The sequence below is a fragment of the Amblyomma americanum genome, chromosome 1 (genome assembly GCF_052857255.1).
Source record: "Amblyomma americanum isolate KBUSLIRL-KWMA chromosome 1, ASM5285725v1, whole genome shotgun sequence".
In the NCBI taxonomy this organism is placed as follows: domain Eukaryota; kingdom Metazoa; phylum Arthropoda; class Arachnida; order Ixodida; family Ixodidae; genus Amblyomma; species Amblyomma americanum.
Window position 1 is genome coordinate 260,376,863 of NC_135497.1, and position 26,911 is coordinate 260,403,773.

At 47.3% G+C, this 26,911-nt stretch overlaps 1 protein-coding gene across 1 annotated transcript in view; it reads right to left on the bottom strand.

Annotated features, from left to right (window-relative positions):
- The window catches only part of LOC144115007 (uncharacterized), a 190,321-nt gene that overhangs the window by 50,786 nt on the left and 112,624 nt on the right, over positions 1 to 26,911 (bottom strand). Inside the window, exons 8-12 of the mRNA XM_077649119.1 lie at positions 22,001 to 22,066; positions 19,389 to 19,466; positions 12,639 to 12,817; positions 8,062 to 8,144; positions 5,056 to 5,189 (exon numbers count right to left, since the gene is read on the bottom strand). Coding sequence (XP_077505245.1) covers positions 5,056 to 5,189; positions 8,062 to 8,144; positions 12,639 to 12,817; positions 19,389 to 19,466; positions 22,001 to 22,066 — 540 coding nt within the window. The remainder of the gene's footprint in view (positions 1 to 5,055; positions 5,190 to 8,061; positions 8,145 to 12,638; positions 12,818 to 19,388; positions 19,467 to 22,000; positions 22,067 to 26,911) is intronic.

The window sequence follows — 26,911 nt, forward strand, 5'->3', positions numbered from 1 at the left end:
TCATGCGCGAAGACGGCTGTGTCCGAAGTTGTCCGAGCGAGAAACTGGTGTTCCTCAAGGAGAGAAAACAGCCTACTTAACCAAATCCCCAAACTTCCACCAAGCTCTAAAACGTTCACCGCCAACAAAACTCTCGAAGCAAAGCCAAAAGCTGTCCGTGGAGCTCGTAGCAGGCAGTCTGCCAGCGGATCGCAACGGCGCACTGTTTTCGCCGTTCACTACTTGACGGCACTCGGAACATGTTGCATTCCGTTGCTTTGAAGTTGCTGCAGTTTGAGGCAGTGCACAACACCCTTTTTTATGCGATGTGAGCGTTAGTATTAAGGAAAGAAATGCCGAAACCGCACGTCTGCAAGCAATGCCGCAGGAAGGACCCGGAAGTCCAAATTCACATGACAAGGCTGAGCCGTGACGCAATGTCCGATGTATTTTGTACACCACCTATGGCGTGACTGTGTTCGAATATGGTGTGATTCGTGAACGCTGAAAAACAGATTGGATCTTGCAGTTCTGAAGTCTTCAAATGAAGCCCGGCCCCGAAAAAAAAAAAAAACCATCAGCGTTCGAGCGATGGCCCCAACTCATCGGAACATATGGCATGCCAGCTGCAGAACTCGAAGCCCCAACATACGTTGCAATGAAAAAACATTCAGGAGAGTTAAATAAGTAGCACTACAGCTGCAGTGCCGACGGCCAGCATAACCTCCATGCGCCCACGGTGCTAGCACCACTAGCAAGCCCTTTCAGGTTGCTGACAATCGTTGTTCGGTTGGGAAACGCCATCTTTGTTTCTCAAGAGTTGTGTACACCTCTTGTATGGACACAAGCTGGTGATTATCTGCCTGAAATAAATATTTTGACACTTGACAGCTGTCAATTGGTGCTGGACTTGGAAAAAGCGGCCTTTCAGAACAGTACTGCTTCGCGGCAAAATTGCCTGCGAGACAGAATGGCATAGTTGTAATCAGGGTGTCCAGCCGGAATTTTTTCGGGTTCGAGTCAGCCTCTCGGGTTCTGTTTCAGGCTTAGCTCCTTGAGCGACCTTCCCCTCTGGTTAGAACCGATTCAAAAGGGTTCAAACGGGTTCACGGCCAAAAAAAGATTTTCGATCGTAGATGGGACTTTCTAGCAACCTTACCAATTCTTGTTTTCTTGTCTAGCTGTGACGTTGGTATGCACTCAAAACGACAAAATTTATTCAGTGCCAGATGTTTCGACTTCCCGCCTTAAATTTACTGTCCGCGGCAAAAAGTACACAAATTTACGGCGACAGCCGCAAATTTGGTGCCCTAGTTGAGCATCCGCCTAGCATGCGAGAGGTGCGGGGTTCGATCACCAGTGCCGCCGGGTACCCGCCGGTGATACAATGGGTACAATCTTCCCCTGGCCTGGTGCTCGGCTTAATCAGAATGAAATGCTTGGGAAATGGGTGTTTGACTCCACCTTGAGCAAACGAAGAATACCTTGGGCCATGGTGCTCTTGGCCGCAGATGCCCTTCCGCCATAAAAATTCACCATCATCAGATAAACTCAGAAATTTTGGTTGGTTTACAATGTCCATCCCGTATTTCTAATCTGAGCAGAATTTTTATTCCTCAGTGTGGTTGCCTCCTGCGTCCTACTTTCATGTTCATATATAAACAGCTTTTCGAAAACAACTGGGACAACTGTATCAGCGCAATGCGTGCCTAACTGATGATTTTTTTTTTAATGTGGAAGCACTACTTCACTGGCAACGCTGAAAAACCTGGGGTAAGAGCGAAGCTGAGTGCGAAGACTCACCCTTTGACCTTTCTGACGGAGCGCCAGCGGCGGAGGCCTAGCTTGCGCAGCTGCGCGAAACCGGCACCCGGCAAATACTGCTATAGTTCAAAAAGACCTTTACTGTAAGAACAATAGGAAAAGTTATGGGACCCAGTGCTTGAAATACATTTCTAATGTTGTTTTATTGTTATGATTCAAACATCAAAATTGCGTTCAGAAGACTATATTAAAGTGCTGCTTATTTCTATCGTTAAATCAATGTTTATGGTAGAACATATATAACATTATTTGTAAATTTTTAAAACAATACTAGCATTTAAAAGTCAGATTTAGAGTAACATTTACTTTCTATGTTAAAATATAGTTATTGATATAACATATATGACGTTACGTTCATTCTTAACGTTAATGTAATGTTATAATGCAGGTATAATTGTACTGCAACTTGCATAGCATTTTTATACAATATTTTAATATTAGATGCTACCTGCGAAGATCTGAAATAATAGACCTACAAAATTTTGATAAAGTTAAACTTCCGAGAGTTCAAATTAGCTGAACAGTCGATTAATTAACGCAACTCGGCTGTGTGCTGTGCGATGTCAGTGCACGTTAATCCCCAGGTGGTCGAAATTATTCCGGAGCCCTCCACTACGGCACCTCTTTCTTACTTTCTTCGCCATTTCCTTTCCCCCCAAAACCAATTATTATTATTATTATTATTTTCACTCTCTCCTTTATCCCTTCGCTTGCGGCGTGGTACAGGTGTCCAACGATATATGAGACAGACACTGCGCCATTTCCTTTACCCAAAAACTAATTATTATTATTAATATAAGACAAAAAAGCTGGCCACTTGTGTATATACACACCAATTAGGCATTTTAGAAGACGTTGTCTCCCACTCAGCCGCGGTTTTCATTAGCACCATTTTTTTCAACTTTCACTCCAGGTAGGTAAATATATTTTTCTGTAATGTGAAACAGCGCAAAATAAAAAAAGAATTTCAGAAATTTCTAAAACGCTGTAAATTACTTCCGAGTACCCGAAAATAAAATAGCCAGGGCACCAGATCATACACAGATATTTCAACGCATATAAGATGGGAAGGACGGTGGAGACAGTGTGCTTAAAGAAACCTGCCACGTTGTATATGCAGTGCCCCATGACCCCCAAGCCCGCCCTCCATAGGATGGGGACGTTAAAGACTTAAAAAAGTATTTGACCGATTAGCAAGTGTTTCTAGCTGACAAGTTATGTGGGGAGGTAATAGCTAACAGAATCGAAGAAACCTTTTACCAATCAACAGGAGCAACGGGCAGGTTTTCGGAAAGGATGCTAGACGACAGACCATAATGACACATCAATAGCGCGTCAGAGAAATGTTAAAACTAAGACCAGTCACTCGCATAGCATTTAACGGTTACACAAAATACTTTAGTTGATAGAGTTATACTATACAATAACTCGTTGTCGAGATCTAGATGTAAGCGTGAATTGGATTGCATAAAAGGCATAGAGCAGTTAAGGTGGCTCACAGATGTCGCAAGCTGCACACTGGCCAGACCCTTTGGCTACTGAACACGCCCTCCTTCCGCCTGCTTCTGTTCCAAAAACCAAACACGCGCATGGTTCCCTGGTTGTTGTTTTTTTGGGAAAGGAAATGACGCAGTATCTGTCTCACATCTCGGTAGACACCTGAACCACGCCTTAAAGGGCCACAGAAAGGGGTGTTTGAGCTTGGCTTTAAAATGCTTGCGCTATGTAGAGTACAGGCCACCGAGCGTCCATGCCGCGTACGAGAACTCAAAAGCAAGCGGGAAATTTACAATACATTTTTAAAAAAACTCCCGCTTTCGCACCTCGCGGCGACGCGCGGTGCCGGGCTTTCGCACGAAAACCTGGCAGACGACGTCACGTCTTGCAAATGACGTCAGCAGCCGGGGGTTATCATTGGTTCGCAGCGCCAAATTCTTTCTGACGTCACGCGCTACCGCGGCCGCGGCCACTCCGCGCGCGCCGCAGCCGGCGGAGGTAGGGGAGGGGCCGAGAGAGTGGGGCCGCCGGAGCAGCGCCGCCGTTTTGGCGTGCGAGAGGAGAGGGAAAGGCGCGAAGACGCGGAAGTCCAAATTTTGTCTGCATGTAACTCAGCTTCCACAAAACGTATTAAAATAATTATTGCTTGGGGATAATTATGAACCGTCGTCTTTTAACATCCCAGACATATCGCACCTTTATTGAGACCCCCTTTCTGGGTCCCTTTAAGGGAAGGGATAGAGGAGGGACTGAGAGAAGAAAGGAAGAGGTGCCGTGGTGAAGGGCTCCGGAATAATTTCGACCACCTGGGGATCTTTAATGTGCACTGACATCGCACAGCACACGGGCGCCTTTGCGTTTCGCCTCCATCTAAACGTGGCTGCCGCGGTCGGGTTCCAACCCAGGAACTCCGGCACGGTTCCCTGGCTGTTCACGCGACTTGAGGAGACTCCGTTGCCAGCTGTTGTCCCTATGGCTGGACAGCGCTACCAGCCGATCTTCATTCGCAGCCATGCGTTGCCTTTTCTTTTCTCAGTATTGAACTGGAAAGCTTGCACATTTTCTGTGAACGCCCTCATGAAGCCAAATCAGCAAGTCGCAATCGATAATGTGCTTGCGTTAATCTTCCTTCGTGCATTCTGCTGCGCCATGAGCACAGCTGCTACTTTTCCATTGAACCACTATATTATCATTATTACTGTTATAAGATAGTGAACAGCTGTATTGGACGCTCGATACATGGCCCGCGTCGTGCATATACTACTTCCAACCACTCTGCAACAGCACTTTCTCTCTTCTTCAGGACTATCTTTTAGAGAGGCTGATCGAAGAAAGATAGCGCAGGGAGATCTCGTATAATACGTGCTTGTTTTAATTGGCACGTGTGTTTGTTTCTTGTTTACGCGTCACAGTTTAGTTGTCACGTTGCATTTAGTGGCGTCTTTATCACTATTTTAATGAACTGAAACAAGCAGCAAAATACCCCAGAACCTGGCAACTTCAGAGGCGCATAAGGAATGAACCTATCGTAGACTATTGGAGCTTACCGCAAAGAAATAGTTGAGAGAGTGCAAGCGCTTCTGTCCAGCTAACTTCGCTATACAGCAGCGCGATTTTTGCACCCGCTCGCGTTCTCACCAACTTGTTCACGAGACGTCTGAACCTCACGACGAAGTTGGTTTCGCAGTTTGGCAGAAGCCGTGAAACTTCTCGCCTTCCAAATCGCACGCTGGCGCTCTCTCTGACGACACGTACCTCGTGGTGCTTCTGGAGGACTTCTCCGAGCCGCTGCCAGTCGGTCGGGTCGTAGTTGACAAGGTAGTAGCCGGTCTGGTTCACATTGAATTTAACCCAGCCATGCTGCCCGGCATCGTAAATGTGAAATTCATCTGAAAAAAAAAATCGAACGTTGGCATGTGTACAAATAAGCAAGCGTGCTCGCGTGGTAACAATACGGTAATAATGGCAAGTGAAGGGCGTTGCCAGAACGCTCCCTCTCTTCTCGCAACTTACAGCTCGGCGCGCGTCTATGCATTCTGAGAGGGCAGAAACGTTGCTTTGAATAACACTAGGGCCCCGCCGCGGTGGCTCAGTGGTTAGGGCGCTCGACTACTGATCCGGAGTTCCCGGGTTCGAACCCGACCGCGGCGGCTGCGTTTTCATGGAGGAAAAACGCTAAGGCGCCCGTGTGCTGTGCGATGTCAGTGCACGTTAAAGATCTCCAGGTGGTCGAAATTATTCCGGAGCCCTCCACTACAGCACCCCTCTCTTCCTTTCTTCTTTCACTCCCTCCTTTATCTCTTCCCTTACGCCGCGGTTAAGGTGTCCAACGATATATGATACATATACTGCGCCATTTCCTTTCCCCACAAAACCAATTATTATTATTTATAATAACACTCGGAAAGGTGACAATGCACTGCACAGAAAACGCAAACAGGTTCGCAGTGAATAATAATAATAATTGGTTTTTGGGGAAAGGAAATTGCGCAGTATCTGTCTCATATCGTTGGACACCTGAACCGCGCCGTAAGGGAAGGGACAAGGGAGGGAATGAAAGAAGGAGGGAAGAATGAGGTGCCGTAGTGGAGGGCTCCGTAATAATTTCGACCACCTGGGGATCTTTAACGTGCACTGACATCGCACAGCACACGGGCGCCTTAGCGTTTTTCCTCCATAAAAACGCAGTCGCGGCGGTCGGGTTCGAACCCGGGAACTCCGGATCAGTAGTCGAGCTCCCTAACCACTGCGGCCCCGCGGCGGGTGGTTCGCAGTGCCGCATCTAAAAGCGGGAGCGGAGGGGGGGGGGGGGGGTAGCCGCGACGGGAGTCTGAACTGGGCTGAATGCCACCTGCATATTGTGGTCGACCTCCCATGACCAACCCCCCAGGGGCGCGCGTCAATATGCTTAGAAAAACGAAAACAAAAACGCTGCACTGGTACTCACTTTGGGCAGGCTGCCGCAACGCAGTCACTTTCATGATCGAAAACTAAACATTCTGACAGATTTGCAGGTCTGGTTGGGTTTGAACACTTATAATAAGCCAAAAGTTAAATTTTTGGTTGGAGATGTGCAGTTTATTATAAAACGTTCATGATCGAACGGCTGACAATGAAGCATTAAGCCCGCTTTAAAGACCAACGCGAACAGTACGCAGACTTCGAAGGGAACGAAAGGCTTTTCATCTCGTATAGTGTTCCCAAAGGCGACACAAAAGAGAACAGTAATAGCCGGTTTCCACTTTTCACGGCGATAGTCGGAGTAAAATCATAATTTGGATGGCATTAAAGCCTTCGTCTCCCAAATGACCTCATTTTTCCTTCACATTCAGTAACAAGGGTGAAGAGGAGCGTTGATTTTCCTGTATTTTCTACTTCGTAGCAAAGCTTATTTCATGAGCCTGAATAATAATAATAATAATAATAATAATAATAATAATAATAATAATAATAATAATAATAATAATAATAATAATAATTGGTTTTTGGGGAAAGGAAATGGCGCAGTATCTGTCTCATATATCGTTGGACACCTGAACCGCGCCGTAAGGGAAGGGACAAGGGAGGGAGTGAAAGAAGAAAGGAAGAAGGAGGTGCCGTAGTGGAGGGCTCCGGAATAATTTCGACCACCTGTGGATCTTCAACGTGCACTGACAGCGCACAGCACACGGGCGCCTTAGCGTTTTTCCTCCATAAAAACGCAGCCGTCGCGGTCGGGTTCGAACCCGGGAACTCCGGATCAGTAGTCGAGCGCCCTAACCACTGAGCCACCGCGGCGGGTGAGCCTGATGGCGCAGGTGGTCGAAATTATTCCGGAGCCCTCCACTACGGACCTATTCGTTCCTATCTTCTTTCATTCCCTCCTTTATCCCTTCCCTTACGGCGCGATTCAGGTGTCCAACGATATATGAGACAGATACTGCGCCATTTCCATTCCACCAAAAACCAATTATTATTATTATTATTATTATTCTGAGCGCATACAGCATGCTGCTGCAGCTGTTCACAAGCAAACCGCGTTTCTCGATCTTAGTGTGCCACGTGGAAGTGCTGAAGAGCGCAAAATTATCGGAGTAATCGGGAGCTTAGACGGATGCTAATAAAATGCCCTGGGGTTGCGAAATTAAACGCGATGTTATTGTCAGAAGAGCTCGACATGTACAGATATGTGCTGCGGATGTAGTTTTTTCCTTTTAGTTTTTCTTTTGCAATGCGCGATCTTTCTGCTTATGCTTGTCAATGGCAGAGAAACTGCTGTAGCCAACATATTATGTGCATTTAGACGGACAGCAGGAAAGCTCAGTCCATGTAACTGCTAAAGGTTTCCACAGGAGATGAAATTAGGGGGTGCGTATAAATTTCTGGGGTGGGGGTTGAGGAGAAGCGGTAGCCATATCAAGTTTTTTTTTACTACTGCATTGCTATAACTGATGAGGCTTCGTTCTTTTTCAGCCAGAATCGCTCTGGCTAAGGCGATTATGACCAAATATGTGTCCCGTAGGCTACCAGCGTTTATGACTCCAACACTCATGACAAAGATAGAAAAAATCCCCCGTCGTGTGAAAAAAAACAACAACAAACATCGCTACGAATTAAGGGGGTGCTTTTAGAAAAACAAGGGAGATGTGTAGAGAAACCTCTGGTAACTGCCGCCGGTAGATGACCACAGGAAAAGCGAGGTAATGTGAACGGACACGCCAATGAGGCAAGCATGCAAACAGCTTTTGAGATGATAGAGCTTCGTGCGCATGCACGTCTGACCTTGCTCGTTGTGAAGCCAGATCTGTTTGACTTTGTTTTTCGCTGCCGAAGTCTTGTAGCTTAAAGGAATGCTCCATTTGTACCTGCGGATACAAACAGAACGAGGAAAGTGTGAACACTGCTAAACTTGTAAAAGCGATTGACTGCTACAGGACGCGCCCCGTATGCCGCCACCGCGCGCGGAGGCGAGGCATACTTGTGTCCGATCTTGCGCACGAAGTAGCGACCCTGTGCCCCTAGCAATTAATGAATTAGCTAAGAGTTGATAAATTAGCCTGCGGATCACGTGCGAAAATCCGTAATCTGAGAACTGTGTACGGTTGCAACAAATGCGCAGTCAATGCTGATAAATTACTGCGACACAAACGTTGTAAAGGTTCTGTAATTGAGCTTGTTTTTTTTTTCGTTTTCGCAGTGAAATAAAATATAAATGAGTGTTTGAGGCCACCGTTCCTGAAGCTTCGCGGTGGAGCGAGCACATTGTGACTGGGCAGGCCTGAGGGCGCAGTGGAAGCAGCACGACATTGTGCTCTTCGTGACTGTTCGATCCAGGCACTTGCTCTATAGGGAGTTCTTAAGCATAAAAAAAAAATTTTGTCCCTTAATTAGTTTTCTTTGAGGTCATATGCAAGTATTTAAGCGCTTGATGAAAAGCAAGTTACCATTTTTCTTCCGCGATAGACTACGTTTCTTTTTTCTTTTTTGTCTTACCGTTTTTTCAGCGCTTTGAGTTCGGAAAAGTTTCGCAGTGTCGTCAGCGGCAAAAAAAAAAAAAAAAGGTGGGGGTACTTTTCTCAAACTTTGAAACAAGACTGGGGCCTCTTTGATTTACCATTGACCGAATATTTCACTGCTAAAAATGACGCACTCGTTACAGTATCTACTGGCTGCCCCGATGTTATGAAGTTTGAATTTTTGAATTTTTTTCCAACGCACTTTGTTGATTTTGATTTGGTGAGCAGAGCTCTACTGACTGATTGCCAACTAGAAAGCAAGTCGCTGTGCTGGCACCGAAGACACAGACTCAAAATGCTTGAAAAGCACAGCGTTGTATTCGTCTGCGTTCGTTCGCGATATATTTGCCGTCATTGCTCCCTCGAATCCAATACCACGCGCTTAGAAGGTGAGAGCGCGGCTCCTCCGCGCAAGATACGTTTTACTAACTTTCAACATTACTGACCAATACGTTAACGAGCAGAACTTGTAAGCTAACACATCATGTCATTTACTCTCATCAGATGCGTTTTCCTCAAGGATGTTTTTGGCCACACGTCAACAAGGTTTTATAAAACCCTTGTCTTGAGAAACGCAGCTGTTATCCTTTACTAACTCCTACCAGTTCGCACAATCTTTTCGCTAGCAGATATCATTCTTCTACCGACCCAGCCACTTCGAAGGTGCGGGTGCCACGTGGGTCTGTTTTAAAGCCGCTACTGTACACAAAAGGACTTCCCAAAGGCAATTCCTATGCTCCTGTGCGATGATCGGTATTTGCTATTGGTAAGTCATTACTGATTGATTCCATTCCTGTGATGAATTGGAGTTGCACACTGATTTTACGTATATTTCTGCTTCGCACATTAACTGGATAATTAAGCCTATAGCAGTACTACTACTTGTAAAAGCGTCGGTATTTTCCCGCTCTCCGATAATGATATTAGAGACGTTAAGTTTAGCGTATGAGCGCTTACGTACGTTATACGCAAGAATTTAGTGGGAGGTTACTCTGGAAATCGCATGAGAACATTTAATTTATCGTATGCCACACTGAACGCAACAATTGCGCTGGCCGAAGTGGCGCCATCTGGTGCTAAAATGTGAAAATATTTTGTGACATTTTTCGCACTTAGCCAAGGTTATCCAAGTCGTAGCGCGCAGATAACCAGTTCATCACCAGTTCAGTCGAGTTAGGGCCTAATTTCTTTTAGGTAATTGAACCGAGCAATGTCTTAAAAACGTCATGTTGAGGTCTTTCGGACCCTTCTGCCTACCGCCGAAACGATTGTGTTTAGCAAGGCTATGACTAGCTTGTCGTAAAAATCCAAACCAAGCCAATCCACAATCGGCAGTGCCTTGTTAGTGTTAAGAACGGCGGAATCGTTACACTGAATCGAAAATTGGGCAGGTTTATCCCTCATTCGTTATGCTGTTGGCGACGGGAGGCAAAGCGAATATCACGTGCGCCATCTAAAATATGCCTAAAAGCTAATAGACAGTTTTAGCTGTGCGTACGCAAGTGCTTGCGTACGCAAAGAGCTACGGCGCTGCGTGCGTTACGCTGTCCGCTCCGAAGTATAGTTTTAGCTGACCGTGCCGTAGCGTCCCTCAGGCGCACGTGGCGCCATCTAGTGACAAGAAGTCAAACCACATCAACGCTCGGTTGAAGAAAATTTCATCCGTGATTACTGATAACTACTGTGAGTGCATTGGGAGCCTTTTTTGTTCCAAGAAGAAAAAATATGCAAACCGAAGAAAATGCAAGATCTGGCTAAAAGTTAGAAAACTGCTTCGCCAGGTGTCGTTGCTACGAGGAAAACACACTGAATATAGTTAGGCCTAGGAGCTTGAAGATCGCCAAATTATCTGAAAAACAGGGGCTAGTTATCGCTTATACCGCTACGTGTGGGCAAGATTAGGCGAAATAAAAGCGAACCGCTACCATTTGAGCGAGCTATTGCGTCGAAGAATCCAGCGGCGACATGTATTTATTCCGAAGCGGGCGAGCAGGGCGCCGCCATCTTGTCAAAGTTAGCGTACGCAAGCCACGCAAGCGCCGCAACGCAAACTCCGCTGGCTACCGTACGCAAGGCTACCGTACGCAAGACGCAAGGCTTGCGCTTGCGTTCTGCGCATGCGCACTACCGTCCCCGCAAACTCCTCGCGTACGCTAACTCTTTGCGTACGCACAGCTAAAACTGTCAAATAACATTGACGAATTCTCTCCGAAGCGGGTGACGTGGACGCCGCCATTTTTACAACGCTTTTTTCCTAGCGTACGCAAGAGCACGCACGCTAAATTCGAGAAATAGCGTACGTAACGCGCACGTACGTTAAACCTCGATTTGGAATAGCGTCTGGCGCATGCGCAGTACGAAGCACGCTATTTTATAGCGCACGCTGTACTAAAACTCTCTATTAGACCGTTTTAGCTGTGCGTACGCAACGGCTTAGCGTACGCAGTTTTTGCGGGGACGGTAGTGCGCATGCGCAGAACGCAGGCGCAAGCCCTGCGTCTTGCGTGCGTACGTTAGCCAGCGGACTTTGCGTTGCGGCGCTTGCGTGGCTTGCGTACGCTAACGTTGACGAGATGGCGGCGCCCAGCTCGCCCGCTTCGGAACAAATAGATGTCGCCGCTGCATTCTCCGACGCAATAGCTCGCTCAAATGGTAGCGGTTCGCTTTTATTTTGCCTATTCTTGCCCACACGTAGCGGTATAAGCGATAACTAACCCCTGTTTTTCAGATAATTTGGCGATTTTCAAGCTCCTAGGCATAACTAAATGCAGTGTGTTTTTTTCGTAGCAACGACACCTGGCGAAGCAGTTTTCTAGCTTTTAGCCAGTTCTTACATTTTCTTCGGTTTGCATACTTTTTCTTCTTGGAACAAAAAAAACGCTCCCAATGCACTCACACTAGCTATAAGTAATCACGGATGAAATTTTCTTCAACGGAGCGTTGATGTGCCTTGACGTCTTGTCACTAGATGGCGCTACGTGCGCCTGAGGGACGCTACGGCTCGGCCAGCTAAAGCCGTAGCGCTCTGCGTACGCAAGCACTTGCGTACGCACAGCTAAAACTGTCTTTCATCTTGTGCACGATCGTGCAAAGCGCACAATCTTAACTGTGTTAACTTGCGAGTACTTTGGTATCCTTGTCACCATTGTGCTGCTATGCCGGTGAAGCTGCAACTTTTTGAAGTCTCGGCTACACTGAAGCTGTCGTTATTCCTTGCCTATTCTGGATCCTATTCCGGCAAAATTAACAAGTCAATCCGTGAGGAACCGCAAGTTAAGCTTAGTTACGCCCACAATCCTAGCGTCTCATCATTCAAACTAACCACCAAATTATCACATCAAAGGTCGCATTCCGCAATGATTATTTCTTCGTTCTACTCATTCGCAGTAGGCTATTGAACATCGCCGCCAATGACACCCGACTCCTGAGCCGATGAACGATAAATTCAGGCGCTTCTGTCAGCAGCTTCCAGTGATAAAAGAGCAAACAAAAACGAACACTACAGTTTCGCTATCTTGAGCTCCCGTCAAATTATGCAAACATGGAAATCCAGAAAAATCCCTGTGCCGTCTAAAACGTCCTTATCTTTGCAAAAAAAAAAAAACCCCAGCGCGACTGTCAACACGGCGACACCACTGAGTAGCTAACTCAAAGTGCCTTTTGATTTGCTCTCGAGTTTATTTGAACAATGGGTTAGTTATTTACGAGGTGTGACCGAATCAGTTGTCTTAGTGCCGCACTGTATTTAAAAAAAAAGGTGAAATAGAGTCGCCACCACGGCAGTGGTGCGGATCGCACATATGGGGGTTAGCACAACAGCCGGGTGGCGGGCATGCAACGCACCCGAATGGTGAGGCGTCGGAGCCGTTCCGCTGGTGCTGGTTGTTTCTCAGGAAGCGTTCCTGCACCACACGGATAAGCGTGGGGTCGTCGGGGCTACGGCTGATGGTGACCACGGGGTAGCCCATCTGGCGCGTCCACGTGTCCATGATGGATGACACGTTGTAGCCCGCCGGCAGCGTCTGCGCGCGCGCGCGCGTACACACATTCGTCAAAAGTCATGCGCAGACACTCGTCGGCGTGTCTGATGATTTTTACGGTCCCCCTACTTCGTTCGCGCGTCTTCTTGGAGGCGGCATTTCTTTTAGTTTCCAAGTAAGGAAATACTGTGACTCCCGCATTCTAAGTGAAAAAAAAAAAGATGTCCTACGAAGATTGCCACCAGATTTCGACAGGGCCCTCCAAGCCACATTGCTTTTCCCTGACGTGTTCAGCGCGCATTCGAGTGCAGAAAGGGGTCGAAATAAAAAGAACAAAGAAGAAAATCGTTAGAAATGCCCGGATGCTGAAACGCTACTGTCTCACAGTGCTATAATAATAAGAAAAAATTGTAGCAAGCTAAGTAGGCGCCTGCCTGGTTTCTCCTCCTCGAGGAGGTGCCCCTACTTTGTTGATAATCTCTTTGGCCGGGCACGTCCACTGCTCGTGCAAGAGTGCCGGTTCGTGTGGCAATGCGCATACCGGCGCGAGAGCCGCGCCCGTCGACCGCCCTTCCGGACCGCCGGGGCAGGTCCCGCATGTAGTACCTCGCCTCGAGATGCAACGCACGCACGAACTGCAGCCTTGCGCACACAAGCAGTGCAGGTTAACGTGACTTCGCTTTTTTTTTTATTGATCTCAAGAAAACCGGAACCAACAAAAAAAAATTCGTTGCGAAAGGTCCCCGGGAAAAGACAATTGCCATTGTAGATACAGCAAACACGACTGATAGGCAAGTTTAAAAAAACAAGTCGCGTTCCTAAACCAAATGAATAACGCCACACGGAAATTGCGGCGTCGACTTTGTATCCTTATATCCAACTTACGCAAGCGCATTAACGCGTAAAAAAAAAGGGGGGGGGGGGGGGGCTTTCGTGATCTGCTGTCTTTTTCGTCACGTATCAATGGATAAACATGCTCGTCATCAACTGCTTCATTACCGGCAAGGGTTTCTCAGTCAAATGAGGAACTTGTAGGCTATTTTCTTTCTCCGATCCCTCTGCAGCACGTGAGCGACCACAATGCGCATGCCAAGGGCTGGAGTGCGAAGCCTTATATATACGCTTACAGCAACTAGATGTATCAGCACCACATCGATACTGCAGCAGTGAATTGAACTGTGCGAAGATTTAGGCGCGGAAAACTTTGCTTGAGTGGGTTTCTCGCCACGGCAAACTTACTTTGTGCACGCGTGCAGGTAAAGTGTCGAAAATAACGCCTGCGCAAACGCACACCCCTAACTCGCTTGTCCTGTGCGATATTTTTTCATGTAGAAAGAAAATATACTGAACGCTTAATTATTTGTAATAAAATTGCATCCATAGATAAGTCTGGCACGTGCAACAGGAGACGCAGCAAGGAGGGGCTCAAAGCAAAGCTATAGAGCAAACCCCTCCCCTCACACCCACATCACAGTTTTCCTCTCGCTGTACCCTCTACATCCAGTCCGAGCCCATTCCAACTGGAAAATAGCCCTGGCTACGCCACTGCGCACAGAACCATTGTGAAACTGGAACACATTGCGTTACACGTTAAAGCCGGAGGAGATAATGTTCCGTGAAATGCAGGGTGAAAAAAAAAAATAAAATAAAATCTCGTTTCGCTTCACGCTCACCAAGCGGCTGAGGACTGAGACGAAGAATTATATCAGAGCGTAATAGATCTGTTCGAATCAAAGCCTCTCAGAAGCGCTCCGATGCAGATGGGTCACAAAACAATCAGGGGTTTTCCGTCGAGTGCCTTTCGAATGAAACGGATGGCCTCACCACCCAGCCCTGCTGCCACCGTCCCGCCCCCGTCCGCCGGGGCCCAACACCGGATGAGCTCGAAATGTGTAACCGCCGGACAAAAGACGCATTCGCGTGAAAAAGGCCGCGAAAGGAGCAAGACGAGAATTACAAGGACAGTGAAGACGACGCCGGCGGCTTTTCGGCCGCGAATCTCAAACAGCAAACTATAGGAATATGCTGACTATCAATCCGCGTCCGGCGGAGCTATGCGGAGGAAATTGCTGCTGGCGTTGTTGTAAGCGCTGTCCTCGTGGGCCCGCTGCCGCTGTAACAGCGTGCGAGCTACACCTGGCGTGCATTCGAGCTGAGAAAAACAAACACAAAGACACTCGACAGCCGACGGGAGTGCGCCGCTGCTCGCTGGTGCGCTTACGCGAGTTAAGCAAGCTATTACTACTTGCTCTGCCGAAGCGAAAAGCCCCGGCAAGATTCTTGACGGTTGAACGAGGCGGGAAGGCTAGATATCGGACATTTATGGGGAAAAGCTGCCTCCAATTATTGCGTTCCGCATTGAATCGTTATTGGGATTTTATTTTTTTCAGACAGAGAGAGAGTGATCAAGATTTTGTCTAATGTACAGATTTTAAAAGCAGCTTAGCTCAAGCACACAGGCAGTCGCTTTCTGTACTCCCTCGTTCTTGCGTTTGTTGATATAATTGCGTTAAGCCACCTTTGAAAAAGCTCGGTTAATTTTGATGAGACCCGCGAGTGACGTTACAGCCGCAAAGGACGCATGAATATTGAGCATGCAGGAGATAGTCCTCCATTCTTCTCGTAACTGTAAGTGCGACTAACTGAACATGGAAATCGCGTGCGCGCAGTGCAGGTTTCGTTGCATGCCAGTTTTCGCCATGAGTAAGAGATGAGAAATTCGCCGGAAGACCCCTGACGTAGGCTCCCCTGTCTCTGACCGCGCTGTGGCGCTGCCAAGTCGTCTCGCACGCAAGCCGCGACGATTTGCACCAGCGTCGAACTCCGCAGATGTAAACGGCGTACAGGCTGGCTTAACAGTTGGAGTCGACCTCAGCCACGTGTACGAGCGAAGCTAAAAATGTTGCGTGTGTGTTCTAGAAGTATTGTTTTGTTCTTAAAAAACAAACTCCTCCAACCTGATTCTTGTCCCATGCATTTTGTTTCCGAAATGGCGTGGGGAAATGAGTGAAAATAAATCATTATGAGCCATCTTCGCAGGGATAAATTTCGAGTTTTCCGACATGAAGTGTGCATCAAGAAATTATTCAAAAACTCAAGGATCGCATTCAATGAAGCTGGTCATTTCCGTAAAACATACGAGCCTCCCGTGTCTTTGGCCGGGCACATATAGAGTTACACGACACTTTCGTTTAGCAATGCAATTTCTATTTGTAGGGAAACCGATGTAACAGAATCCAGTTAGATGATATATATATATATATATATATATATATATATATATATATATATATATATATATATATATATATATATATATATATATATATATATATATATATATATATATATATATATATATATATATATATATTAGCGTCACTGTCATAATAAATTGATATGAGAGTACGTGTTAAGCCACAGTTAGTGATATCAAGCCCCACTGCCGTACCTGGGGGCTTCTAGGAATAGGTAGAATGCATTCCTTCATCTGCTGTCTGAACACGTTTTATGTTCGTTGCTATAATATATAACCCACAGTGGGCACACTTTTCAAATATGACGCATTGCTGGCAGTTTATCTGCAATCACTGCGTTTTCGTCAGCGTCGCCCCGCCGCGGTGGCTCAGTGGTTAGGGCGCTCGGCTACTGATCCGGAGTTCCCGGGTTCGAACCCGACCGCGGCGGCTGCGTTTTTATGGAGGAAAAACGCTAAGGCGCCCGTGTGCTGTGCGATGTCAGTGCACGTTAAAGATCCCCAGGTGGTCGAAATTATTCCGGAGCCCCCCACTGCGGCACCTCTCTCTTCCTTTCTTCTTTCACTCCCTCATTTACCCTTCCCTTACGGCGCGGTTCAGGTGCCCAACGATATATGAGACAGATACTGCGCCATTTCCTTTCCCCCAAAACCAATTATTATTATTCGTCAGCGTCCCATAAGCGTGAAATGCGTTTGCGCATTGAGTAGAGGAGTGGCTATCGGTTTAGTGTGTTTGGGAACACAATCTTTGCAATGAAGTGCAGTGAGCTGACTCAGTTTGCGGAATTCAAGTGACTCAACGTAACTTGTAAGCGGGCTGCATGGTTCATGATTTAAAGGCGCCAAAGCTTGACTGAAAGGTGAAAAAAAAGGAAGAAAGGAGCGGTACAAGCGCTATTACGCACCTGCAGGTGAAGCCCCCTTTGCAAGTAGAAAGCAATTTAGCTTGATAGTTCTCGATTTAGAAACGGTACAGCGTAGTGGACAGGCGAACGCAGAGGAAGAAGCCGACGGAGAAAGCGCTTGCACACATCTCCAGATGTGAATCCCTTTCGAAGGCAGAAGGCAATACATCTTTCACGGCAAGTTGAAACAAGGATGAGAGGCACAAATGCGCTGACTTGAGGCGACGTAGAAAGAGCGCATCAAAATGACTCTGAGTGTTAGAAAAATGGCACAACAGAACCTGTAGGCCCGCCACATGGCTCATGATTCAAAAGTGGTGAGACAAATGCGCTGACTTGAGACGGCGAAGAAAGGTCACATATTAAAGGACCCTTGGTATCAGAAAGATTACTCAACAGAACTTGTAGGCCGGCTGCATGGTTCGTGACCTAAAAGCGGATAGCGCTTTTAAAGGGACACTGAGGACAACTCCATCCAGTTACTGTTAGCAGTACAAATTTATTCCCTGGCTATTTCTGGCTGTGTTAACGTTTGTCTTGCAGCAAAACATGCATCTATCGACGCGAAAATTTTATTAAAATAGCTATCCGCCAATCGAATCAAACTCGAGTCGTCCTTACGGAAGAGGGACTGGTTGCCACCATTTTGAAGTGAATGACGGCGTAGTGTAGCCTCTGAGATCCACGTCTAAAACTGTGCCGACGCATGCATTTTACTTGCGAAATCGACCGGTGATGGCGCCACCTGTATTTCGTATCATGGTGTTTTATCGCTAATAAAAGCTCCGTTTTCGGCGAAAGTGCTCTCTTTGTGATTAGAATGCAGTACACTGTCGATACAAAAATTATCGCGGGACGATAAGAAGAACAAAAAATTAAGTGTCCTTGCCCGTGTCACTAAGTATAACGGGCTTACACATGGTCGATACAGGCCGATCGACTTACATTTAGGGCGGCCGCGGTGGCTCAGTGGCTATGGCGTTCGGCTGCTGGCCCGAAACACGCGGGTTTGATCCCGGCCGCGGCGGTCGCATTTCGATGGAGGCGAAATTCTAGAGGCCGGCGTACTGTGCGATGCCAGTGCACGTTAAGGAACAACAGGTGGTCGAAATTTCCGGAGCCCTTCACTACGGCGTCTCTCATAGCGTGAGTCGCTTTGGGACGTTAAACCCGCACAAACTGACTTCTATCTGTCCTCAGAGTTGCTTTAAATCACAAACCATCTAGCCAGCCTACAAGATCTGTGCCTCTCCGTTGCTTTCTTCGGAAGGGACACGTGTTGTATGTGAGTAAGCGCTAGTCTTGTTTCCCTCCTCCTCCGCGTCCGACAGTCAGTTGCGCTTTATACAATTTAAAGCTGTTCGAACGCCTGATGAGAACTACAGAGTGTCACTCGAAAATGTATGAACGCAATTTAGCGAAACACGGGACATTTACGCGACCCCTTTGTGGCGCGAAGCATGTCTCTTAACTTCGAAAATAATGCCCTGAAGGAGGGGAGTTCTATCCGAACGCCAAGCACCCGGACTTTGCTAGCTACCTTCTCGCGTCTCGTATTTCTATGCGCCTTCCTCGGTTTCACAACTCTCTCCTTTAATTACATTCCATTCTTGTGGTCCTAGCAGATCGCGCAGGCGTGCCGTCGTTTGAGCTAATGACGAAAGGCGAAAAGAATCGAAATAAAAAAGAACTCTAGAAGAATTCTTGTATCTTACATTAAGCTCATGAGGAGAATGCGGGAGCATTCATGCAGTCGCGCAGAGCGAGTCGTGACCAGACGGGGCTCGTGCGCTCCGAGAAAGACAAATCATGATTGGCTGCCATCACGGCGCTGACCAATCGCACACCGTTATTACGTGCGATTGGCATTGTCGGCATGGCTCTGAGCCCTTCTCGTCGGACCCTTTTCACTGCGCCAGCCATTCATCGCGTGGTTCCTGCAGCGACCTTGAACGTGCAGTTACGCCGCACGCGGCTTCACTTCGCAAGCGAATAAGGCAGCGCATACGTGAGCACATCGCCGCGAATGAAAACTAAATACGCTGCGTGACGATGCATGAACATGGCCGCGCACCGCGGATTCTGCACGGAATGCGCACCGGGCGGCGTTTGCATCGGAAAGGGATAGTCTCGGAGGTGAAGAAAGAACTTCCACGAAAGGAGTTTCAGGGGAATTTTCAAGCAAAGGAAACAGATAGGCACGCTATGCATACTTATTTCGCCGTATTTACTGACATCCCCAGCGGTATAGCTCTGTGGCTACGGCGTCTTAGCAGCAGAGGCCGTATTTCCATGGTGTCGAAATGCGGTAAGGCCCGCGTAATTAGATTTCGGCGCACGTTAAGGAATTTCAGGAGACAGAAATTCAATACAACCCAGTTAGCTCATGCATGCACTTAAAAAATCAATGATTTTGAAGAATTTGTTGGTGCTTTTGAAGTATACTCACATAACCAGCGGCTTCGGAAAGCTCAGCCCACAGCTCTTCCGTCTTGGCATTTCCGAACTGGTGATTCCGCAAGAACGACTGAAACAAGTAGTGCAAGCATTTCATTAAATCACGTCTTGGAGTAAGTAATTATGACTATTCATTGTGGCAGAAGTTGCCGCATAACCCATACAAATAGTCGGCTGGTGTGAAATTTGCACTTGAGTATGGCGGTTTGCTTATAGACACTCCAAGGATGGCGTATAAACGTAGGGCCACCTGCGCATGCGCTGTTGGCGGCTCGTGGTAGCTTTATACGGTGGAGGTACACGGTAACGCTATGCTAAAGCTCTCTGTCGGCTGAACATCTGGCACAGCATGCCTGCTAAAAATGTGCTAGTGATGTAAGTAGTCAATTTTAAGGCGAAAGCCTTTAATGGCTCATACTCGAGGTGACTGTCCGTCCGTGACACTCTTCAAATCGATAAGAAAAATAAATCTTTGTGCACGATAGGATTCAAACCACCATCCTTCCGTTCCGCAGCTGCGCGCGCTAACAACTACGCGACTTCCTGCCAACGCATGCGCAGTTCTCCTTGTCTAGGACACTGGAGAGTGTTTGCAGAAAGGCGTCGAATTAGACGGATGCCTCCCAAATGCCCTCTAGTGTCTCCAGCAATTAAGATTCACGAACAATTGTGTACTTAATCAACATCTTAACCACACATCAGTGACACAAGCAGCAACACCGCGCTAAAGGCTTTCGCCTCACCGCACTTTAGGTCAACAAAGTGGCCCGTGAATTTTTTTTATTGATGCAAACGTTAGCTACTGGCAAGAATTTATCTATTTTGTTTATCTATTAGTAGAAAAAATGTTTTTAAAGAATATACCTGTCGTTGCGGGCGCACATTAAGCGCAAAAATGTCCGGACGAAGGCCATTTCAGTCATTTGAGAGGTATGGTAATGACACCGGCTTTCCTGCTTTGTAGCTCTGTCATTTGCTACTCTGTGGGTTTTCCTTTATGGGCGAGACATCGCCCTCACGCCATGGATCCCTAGATAACTAAAGTGAGACGGACATACATAACTCCCGGATGTCGTTGTGGAAGAATTAAGAGACCAAGTTATATCAAACAACCAATTGTGCCTCGTTAGTGCATAACGCACAGGCGCGCGCACATCACTAAGAGATGCGGATGTCTAATAGTTGCTATGTACGCAACTCCATTTCAGGTGCGCCTGCCATATAAACGAAACCGCATAACAGGTTTGCGATTAACGTTGAGCGAGACGCCCACTTACAGGCCCTCCAAGCATTTCAGACCATTTCCCTGAAAATCTGCACCAGCCAATCCGACTGATGGCGGACACAAGCCTGCTTCCCATTTGCGTGAACTATTCTGGCGAAGCGGAGACAGGTTTGACGCAGCGTGTCGTGGCCTACGCTACCAAACTTCCATGTACTATCGCCTAAACAAGAGTAAGTATTCACATTTAAGATACGACCTGCATAAGGGAGTTACACTAACTAGCCTTGTACATGAGTGCCGGACAATCGTGACAGCGAACAAGGCGACAGGCATGCAGCCGGACAATCACGTATACCGCATGGGCGAAAGAGAAGCAACTCTTTGCGGTGGCCCACTTGGTACGTGGCTCGAATAGGATTTGTTTGCGAGGACGCACAAGAAACAGTAAAACAGGAACAGTGCTTGCTTAATCTGTTTGTTTTCTCTTAACGCGAGAGCGTTAGCACCCCCATGTCGAAAGCAATTGTCCGGCGTCGGCGGCGTTGGCAACCGTTTGAAGCCTCGCAGCCGCTCTGGCAAAAAATCCGTGGAAAATTCCCAGAGGAGCAACCCAGGGGGCAGGTGGGCCACCTAGGTCACTTGACCTTGTTGCATCATCACAAGCTGCAACACCGGATTGTGAGCGAACAGCCCACCGTGGCAGGTGGCAGTTCATGATTGGTCGCTCGGGAAGAGCAACCTGGGCCGCACAAGCCCCACAGGTGGCAGCACCTGTCATCGCAGGGCAGTGGCGCATCGCTTAACCGCCGCACCACTGGGCCCGGAGGGTTATGGAACTCCCAGCAATCTATGAATGTTAAGTAGAGAATGACCAATTCCGCATGTAAGGACATTAACCTATTAACGCTATCGCGTCATAACCTTACGGCGGAGTTTAAGTGTCCCCTCCATTTTTTTCTTCTGTGTACTTGTACAGATTGTGCAGCCATATCGCATTCAGCGGTAAAGGAGATTTTCTTAACCTCCATCTGAGTACGTTTCCTATAGTCGCATGGTGAGTCACTGCTGCATGTGCTTATACGATGTTGCCCAAATATGCTGTTAAAATTTCATTAAAGCGGCCTCATCAAACGAACTATTCACTGCTCCACTCATGCGCCTGTAGGACTGCTGCAGCCGCTTATTCATGAAGTTTACTGCATGGATACAGGCGGTGCTGAAAACGCATGTCACCCGGTCTGCGCCCAGCCGCTGGAATATCGCGCTTCAAAACCACCGCTTGCTTACACCGCCGTCCAAAACCGAAAATGGCGACGGCAACTCGAGATTTATGAAGTATGGCGAATTGAATACAGTAATTAGGATAAGTCTATGCTTACCGACACGCCTCTTTGAAACACCGAAGGTCCCAGGAAGTTCTCGAGCATTCGAAGCACAGACGCGCCCTGAAACAAAGAGGAATCTGCGATGTAGTTTCGTTGGGGGTGTAAGAAATGCACGGCAACAAAGCTGCGGCTTTGACACATTGAAGGTATTCTTCTTTGGAGGAAAACTGGCGAGAAACACAAGGCTTATATCAGCGAAGCCAGCCAGTAATATTTAAAATTAGGCTCTTTAAGATATGAAGACGGCTCTTGCAGCATAAATTCCGGCAGCCACTGATGCCGGACGTTAGAAAACAGATGCATGGCATTTGCTAGTAAGCTGGTTAATTCAAGTCTAAAAGCAAACTTTTAACAATTGCCGTTAGGCGCCTGGTTATAATTAGCGGTTTGTAGCTGGCTGTTAGCGATAGCCATATCAGTTTCTACAATTCGAAAACGTTCCCGGCACCACAGCAACGAACATGTTTACTTTATTTCAGAGTTGAACAGAGCGATACACTTTTTTGATAACGTAAATCGGCACGGAAAACGTAGTTTCCATATTGTTATCTTTTCAAACGAGCAGGCTGGCACAATGCGCGAGATGTTGGAGCGGCTATCAGGTTTGATTTGGGATAGTATCCCAAATTAAACCTGATAGCCGCTCCAACATCTCGCGCATTGTGCCAACCTGCTCGTTTTGAAAACCGATTATCCTGTATGCAGAATTGAGCACTTTTGCGATATCCTTTTTCCACTGTTCCACTAGCAAAGCATCGCAAAATTACTAAGTATGGCGAAAACTATTCCGATCCATTTCCACGTTGTTTGATAAACAGACCTTGCTCGCCGGTAAGTGTCTGATAATCCTTAATGTATGCATAGCGCTAATGGAGGACCACAGTACCGGAATACTACATATCTTAAACGCACAGATGTGATGTAAAGTACAAAGCTGCTGAATTTACATGGGGACGAACTTTTGCTGAAATGATTTAAACCTGCCAGTTCGTATTTTTTTTTACTTCTTCGCACATAATCGCAGTGAAGTTCGTGGCGCTACGCAACTTTTGCCTCGTCTGGGTTCGCGATAAAGGAATGCCAATTGAGTTTTTTTTTTTCTGTCCTCAGCACAAGAGCAGAGAAGGGGGTGAGTCACACTGGGGCTTTACATGAGCCCGACAAAAGTAGTGTTGAGTAGGCTGTCGGGCTCGTGTATACGCTAGGGGTTCGAGCTAAGTGATCGTCGAGTCGAGCTGGGCCAGCCCGACAGCAGGGGGTGGGTTGACTCGGCCCGGCCCGGTTGGAAGGAGCATGTATACGCTGTCGCGTCGGCTTATCGCCTCCTCTCCTGCCTCCTCTCTGGCATGGCGGTGCTGCGCAAGCCAGGGCGCTCCTCCTCCTCTTCTAGCACCCGCGCGTGGTTTGCTTGCTCGACGCTAGGGGTAGCGGCGATCACTGCCCGACAGAAAACGGGAACGCGGTCGCGCGGGCTGGTCAGCCCGACATCTGGCGCGCCCCTACTCCACCCTCCGCTGTCGGGCTCATGTAAACGTGAGGACAGTCGCTACCCAGCGGGTTAAGGGAAGCCGAACAGTGGAGGATTTCGAGAATACGGGGAATATCAAATCATCTTCAGGTCGCATCCCATTTTGCACGTTCTTGCGGCGAGGTGGGCGCCCGCGGGCAGCGACCAGTCATCATAATCCGCGTCGCGTCGAGTGGCTTTTGTCCTATGTCTGCGGCACCAATGCTCAGAGCGTAGGGTGCTCGTTGACAGCTTGAGGCGCGGTCGATAAGACATTGCCTCGCTAGCTGCAGACATGAAGAATGACCGCTCGTTAACACGAGCCAACCTCAGCTCACATGTACACGGAAGGGAAACGTGAGAGACGCGCTTTGTACAAGAGTTTGTGTCCGTCCGTCTGTCTACTGTGCATGATGACAGTTTGTGAGGGACGGCGCCGATTAGATGGGCCTTGAAGATTGCCTTTCTTCGAAACTGTGTTTACCAGAGGTTGAAGCAACCCGCACCCGTAGGAAAGCAAGAATGTTCGCGAAGCTGGCGGGGACAATCCTGTGAAATATCCATGGTGGAAAGTGTACATATTTGTACACTGTTAGTGTTGGTCGAGATGAGTTATCTTCTTTCCCCAATCATGGCGAAAGCCTTTATGGGCTCACAACTCGGCAGCGGGGATGTTCGCAGATAAGTGTCACACTATAGCTGGCAATAAAGTCGATGGCGTCGTCAAAATAAAACATAACAAATAGCAATAAACATTAAAAATGAATGAAAAATAAATAAAAATAAAAATACGGAATAGAAAAATACAAACAATAAGAATAAAACAAGAAACAGAAAAACAAAAATTAAAAATAAAAATAGAAAGCAAAAACAAAAAAAATATTAAAAAGAGAGCGCGTACTGCCATTGTGGAAAAAAACCGCGTTTTATAAAGCGCCATGCTTTCGCATTCCTGCACGTAAGCAGACTTAAGTGGCCTCAGAACTTTTTCCTTTTCCAATCGTTGATTGGCGATATTTTCCTTTCCCCAATTATTTATTGGGTGTATGTATGTGGAGTCACCTAATTGTTTACTGTCCCCACCAAGGGCGGGAACATAAGGTTTAAAATCAGCTGTTCCGGCGGGAAAGAGGGCTGGTTTCGTCAGGTAAAACTACGAGTCAGTCGAATGTAAATAACTCTTCTCCTTACTTGTATCTTCATTTGTTGAATTAATTGTTAACAAAGAGTTAACCTCTCAGGAAGTGCCCTCGAGCAGCGTGATCTAGCCATATCGAATCTACAAGACAACCAGCATCTTTTTTAACCATCATCATCTCACCCCATTTCCCTCTATAAGATCGAAAGGGAAAATCAACTATCGCCTTGGACGTACTTCTGAGCCACCATAGATGTTCGACAACGGATAGGTCAGTAAACAGCCTCAAAGCAGGATATAAAACAGACCACAGTTAATGCATGGTTAATTTTTATTTCAGTTTTTAACTTAATATCCGTACCCCGCGAAGCCCGAAACAGTCGTCCTACAAGCATGTACCTCAGGACGACCAGCCAGATTACTTGCTTTGTTGCCTCTCTCGTTATGCCACAAACGGAATGTTTCAAGAGCAGCGTACGTATTACATTCTTTTGAAAATTAAGCTATCTTTTTTCATTTTTTGCAATTTCAGTAGTAGGTGGTATATAAACAATTTGTAGTATGAGAGTCATCTCGCCTACGGCTAATGTTCAGCAAGGCGGAACATCTTTGCCATGCATCGTGCTGTGTCATTGGAGCCATTGGACGATCTAGTCACATATCTGTTATGCATAGGGTTCGTCCCTTGTTGGAATGCTGGATCACAGTTAGTGCGTCTGTTTTTGTTTTTAGCGCGAAAGCGATGCTTCACTAGAAAGCTGAAAAACCCGGGGTATGTGTGAAGCCTCAGCCTTTGACCTTTGACGGAGAGCCAGCGGCGGAGGAGTGAAACCGACCCCCCCCCCCCCCCTTCCCCTCACTTCCCGGGCGCGGCAGCCGGTAGCGGCTAACGATAAGAAGTTGCGTGTGGTTGCCTTCGAGGCGGCGATGCCTCGAGTGCTTTCGCACGTCCCACTCGGTTTAACTGCGTTAAATCCCTACCATTTTTTTTTCACCCACATATAGATGCTTTACCTAAAGCATGCAGGTCACGGCATGTGTTAGCGCAATCAACTACGTAGCCAGCCTGACGCTCCTGACGTTCGGAAACCGTGCAAGGCGATGGGATCTGCTGTGCGCCCCTACTCACCAGGTCCTTGGAGCTGTGCGTTTCTAAGAGGGGCCCTACCACACAGCCCAAAGCCCGGCTCCTGTCATGCGCATGGTGTCAGGTCAAGAAAAGCCACGCCTAATATGACATGGGAATTCTCCCTGAACTATTCCAGCGTTCATTTGTGCGTTTGCTCTGCGGCCAGTCACTTGGCCTGCAATAGACGTAGCACAGCGTGCCATTCTCTTGCACAACCAGCTTAGACGCATGGTATACGGCGCTCCTTGCAACACAAGGACACCACAGGGGTTTTATGCCCTACCACAATAGTGATGTTCCATTCGGGCAGCTTTCCGTTCTTCCCGAAATTTTCAAGGAGTTTCGAGAAATTAACAACCGAAATTTTCCTACTTTTTTTCTAAATTGAGAAAGTTTTCAAGCTGCTGCAAGAAGAAAGGGCCTGAAATAGAGATTTTTGGGTCTAAGTGATGGAATTTCCGATTAAGGCATGGAATATCACTGTGTCAATTGGAGTGCTCCTTTCTGCTTCTCCATAACGAAATAAGAAAATAAAAATAAGAAATGGCGCTGATTTTAAATGTTTTTTCCCCACCAATGCGCAATATCCAATCTTTGTACTGGCTCATTTTTATTCTTATTACATGACCGTACTGTAATTATTCTAAGTTTTACAGCGGGTGCATAACGGCACGTATAGCAGAAGCGTGGAGAGCTGGGCGAGTTGGTGAAAGTTCATTGTTTCACAACTCAACTTTGCTGTGTGCGAGTTTAGGTGCCAGCGCGCGTGCTGTAAAAGTTCGTTTTCTTGGATCCACATCTTTGTTGCGCTGCGAAACGATGCTAGGTATAGCCACGGACACATTTGCGATCAGAGGACATTAAAGCAAATATGTACTGATGCCACTAACAAAAAAAAAGTACCCTCATCGCTCACTTTCCTACTTCTTGTAATGTAGATCATAATGGGAAACGAAGAAACAGAGCTGGACCCGCCTCGGTGGCTCAGTGGTTAGGGCGTTCGACTACTGATCCGGAGTTCCCGGGTTCGAACCCGACCGCGGCGGCTGCGTTTTTATGGAGGAAAAACGCTATGGCGCCCGTGTGCTGTGCGATGTCAGTGCACGTTAAAGATCCCCAGGTGGTCGAAAT